At 43.6% G+C, this 3,363-nt stretch overlaps 1 protein-coding gene across 1 annotated transcript; it reads right to left on the bottom strand.

Annotated features, from left to right (window-relative positions):
• Positions 1 to 2,406: 2,406 nt before the first annotated feature.
• LOC113834974 (olfactory receptor 13A1-like) lies at positions 2,407 to 3,363 on the bottom strand. Its single transcript, XM_027409209.1, has one exon. It carries the CDS (start codon positions 3,361 to 3,363, stop codon positions 2,407 to 2,409), a length of 957 nt encoding a protein of 318 aa, XP_027265010.1.

Here is a 3,363-nt window from a genome sequence, read left to right on the forward strand (position 1 = left end):
AGGTGGTGGTAGCGCACGCCTTTAATCCCAGCACTTGGGAGGCAGAGGCAGGCGGATCTCTGTGAGTTCGAGACCAGCCTGGTCTATAAGAGCTAGTTCCAGGACAGCCTCCAAAGCCACAGGGAAACCCGTCTCGAAAAACCAAAAAAAAAAAAAAAAAAAAAGAAGTTATGACCCAATTGTGTTTAACAGACATCTATAGAAAATTCCAACCAAACAAAAAAGAGTATACCTTCTCAGTGCCACATGGAACCTTCTCTAAAATCAACCTCATACTTGGCAACATAGCAAACCTCAACAGGTACAAAAAATTAAAATAACCCCCTGAATCTTATTGGAGCACCATGCCTTAAATTCAACAACAACACAGATTGCAGAAAACATACAAACTCACAGAAGTTGAACAATGTGCAATTGCACCATTCCTGGGTCAAGGAAGAAATAAAAAAAAATAAAAGATTTCCTTTAATTCAATGAAAATGAAGACACAACATACCCAAACTTATGGGACGCTTTGAAAGCGGTGCTAAGAGGAAAGTTCATAGCACTAAGTGCGCTCATGAAGAAACTGGAATATAGTCACACTAGAGAATCAATAACACAACTGAAAGCTCTAGAACATTAAAAAAAAAGCAAACTCACCGTGGAAGAGTAGAAGCAAGGAAATAATGAGAATGAGGGCTGAAATCAATAAGTAGAAACTAGGAAAACAATTGGACCTCCCTGATCTCCAGAGCAAGTTCCAGGACAGCCTACAAAGCAATACAGAGAAACCCTATCTCGAAAAACAAAACAAAACAAAACAAAAAATTCAAAGAATCAATGTAACAAAGAGTTTGTTCTTCCAGAAAACTAACAAGGTAGACAAACCTTTATCCAAACTTTCGAAAAGGCACAGAGTGAATATGCAAATTAACAAAATCAGAAACGAAAAGGGGGATGTAACAATGGACACTGAGGAAATCCAGGGAATCATCAGGTCATACTTTGAAAATCTGTACTCTACACAATTCAAAAATCTTAAGGAAATGAACAATTTTCTGGATATATATCACTTACCAAAATTAAATCAAGAACAATTAAGCAATTTAAGCAGTCCTATAACCCCTAATGAAATAGAAGCAGATTGATGACTACCTTATATGCCATCCTAGAGCCTTCATCCCCTAGCTGATGGAAGCAGAAGCAGAGATCCACAGCTAAACACTTAGTGGAACTCCTGGAATCCAGTTGCAGAGAGGGAGGAGTGATGAGCAAAGGGGTCAAGACCAGGCTGGAGAGACCTGCAGAAACAGCTGACCTGAACAAGGGGGAGTTCATGGACCCCAGAGTGATAGCTGGGAAACCAGCATAGGACTGTTCTAGACCCCCTGAACATGGATGTCAGTTTGGAGGTTTGGGCAATCTATGGGGCCTCTGGTAGTGGATCAGTATTTATCCTTAGTATACGAATGGACTCCACATAGAAGGATACTCTCTCAGCCTAGACACACAGGGGAGGGACTAAGCTCTGCACCAAATGATATGACAGACTTTTAAGATCCCCATGGAAGGCCTCACCCTCCCTGGGGAGCAGAAAGGGGATAGGATAGGGAGTTGGTGGGGACAGAAGAGAAGGGGAGGAAGAGGGAACTGTGATTGTTATGTAAAATAAGCTTGTTTATAATATAAAACTTCTAATATAGAAGTTTTTCACTAGTGTTTTTGTCTATGATCTAGTTTTTGTTGATTTTCATTCACAGTGAGGAGAAAGAGTTCCATTTCACCCTTCGCATTTAAGACATTCTTCTAGTTTCCCCAAAACACATTGTTGGAAATTAATCTTTCCCTGGAGTTCAATTGTCATCATTGTCATAAGTAAACTGGACTCACGTATGTGAAGTCATTTTTGAAACTTAAACTTTATCTCTGCTCCATAGATTTCTGCATTCTCCACATCAACTTTGACTTCCACTGCTCAGGAGGAAGCTGTGAAATGGAGAACCCAAGCCACTCAGCTTTGGTCTTCCCTAGACACTGTGGCCTTGCTTGTGCCTCAAGTTTCCTTATGAAGTTTAGATTCTAAGCCATTGTTCTGAAACAAAGCCCTGTGATGTTTAGAGGGTGGCACAGGATGAAAGGGTTTTATTTTGTGACTGTCACATTTGTCACCCACTGAAAACTTCCAGTCTAGGCACATGGAATCTCCATTTAGATAAACTTTAATTATTTTTGAAATGGTTTGTATTTATCAGGAAATAAAACTTGAGTGTTTTGTTTACATCACCTCTAAGAATCTTATTTTTGGGGTTACAGTAAATGGAATTGTCCAGTCCTTGCACTAGAGAATGGTTTTCTAAAATAGCAGCAGGTACACCTCATCTGCATGAAGCTGTTCTCAGGAAAGCATGTGTAGGAACATCTCACCTAATGAGAGAAAGAGGGCAAGAGTCTCCCCAGGGCGAGCTTGACATCCTTGTTCCTCAGGGTGTAGATGAGGGGGTTCAGGGTTGGGCTGAGGACTGAGTACAGCACCGAAGTGACTTTGCTCCTTTCTGGGCTGTAGCTGGAAGCAGGACTGATATAGGCACAGAACACAGATGTGTAGTACACACAGACCACGATGAGATGGGATGAGCAGGTGGAAAAGGCCTTCTTCTTGCCCTCAGCAGAACGCATGCGCAGGATGCTGGCGATAATGTAGCCATAGGAGAGTAGGGTGAAGAAGAAGTTGATGCCTCCATAGAAGGCATCTGCCATAAGAGTCATAATACTGTTCACATATGTGGGGCTGCAGGAGAGCAGGAGGAGTGGGGGGATCTCACAGAAGAAGTGGGTGATGACCTTGGGGCCACAGAACGACAGCCGTGTCATCAGACCAGTGTTGATAGATGCATTCAGAGCACAGATGGACCACACACCCAAAGCCAGGGCCCCACACAGGTGTGGGATCATCCTAGAGCTGTAGTGCAGAGGATGGCAGATGGCCACATAGCGGTCATAGGCCATGACCGTGAGCAGCAGCAGCTCGGAGGATGTAGCCCAGGCAAGGAAGAAGAGCTGTGCCATGCACCCCTTGAAGGAGATGGTGTTTTCCTCAGACACCAGGCCCAGCAGTGCTTTGGGCAGCACAGAGGAGGTGCAGACAATATCCATGGTGGCCAGGTTGCACAAGAAAAAATACATGGGACTGTGTAGCCCATTGCTGGAGGTGACCAAAGCAATGATCACAGTGTTGCCTATTAGAGCCATTGTGTAGAGGGTCAGGAAGCAGCCTATCAGGAGCAGTCGTAGACTAGGGTGCTCTGAGAACCCTTGCAGCACAAACTCTGTCACCATTGTCTGGTTGGGACTCAACATCATGGTGGAGATTATTGACTGCAT

Source organism: Cricetulus griseus, chromosome 3 (genome assembly GCF_003668045.3).
Source record: "Cricetulus griseus strain 17A/GY chromosome 3, alternate assembly CriGri-PICRH-1.0, whole genome shotgun sequence".
In the NCBI taxonomy this organism is placed as follows: domain Eukaryota; kingdom Metazoa; phylum Chordata; class Mammalia; order Rodentia; family Cricetidae; genus Cricetulus; species Cricetulus griseus.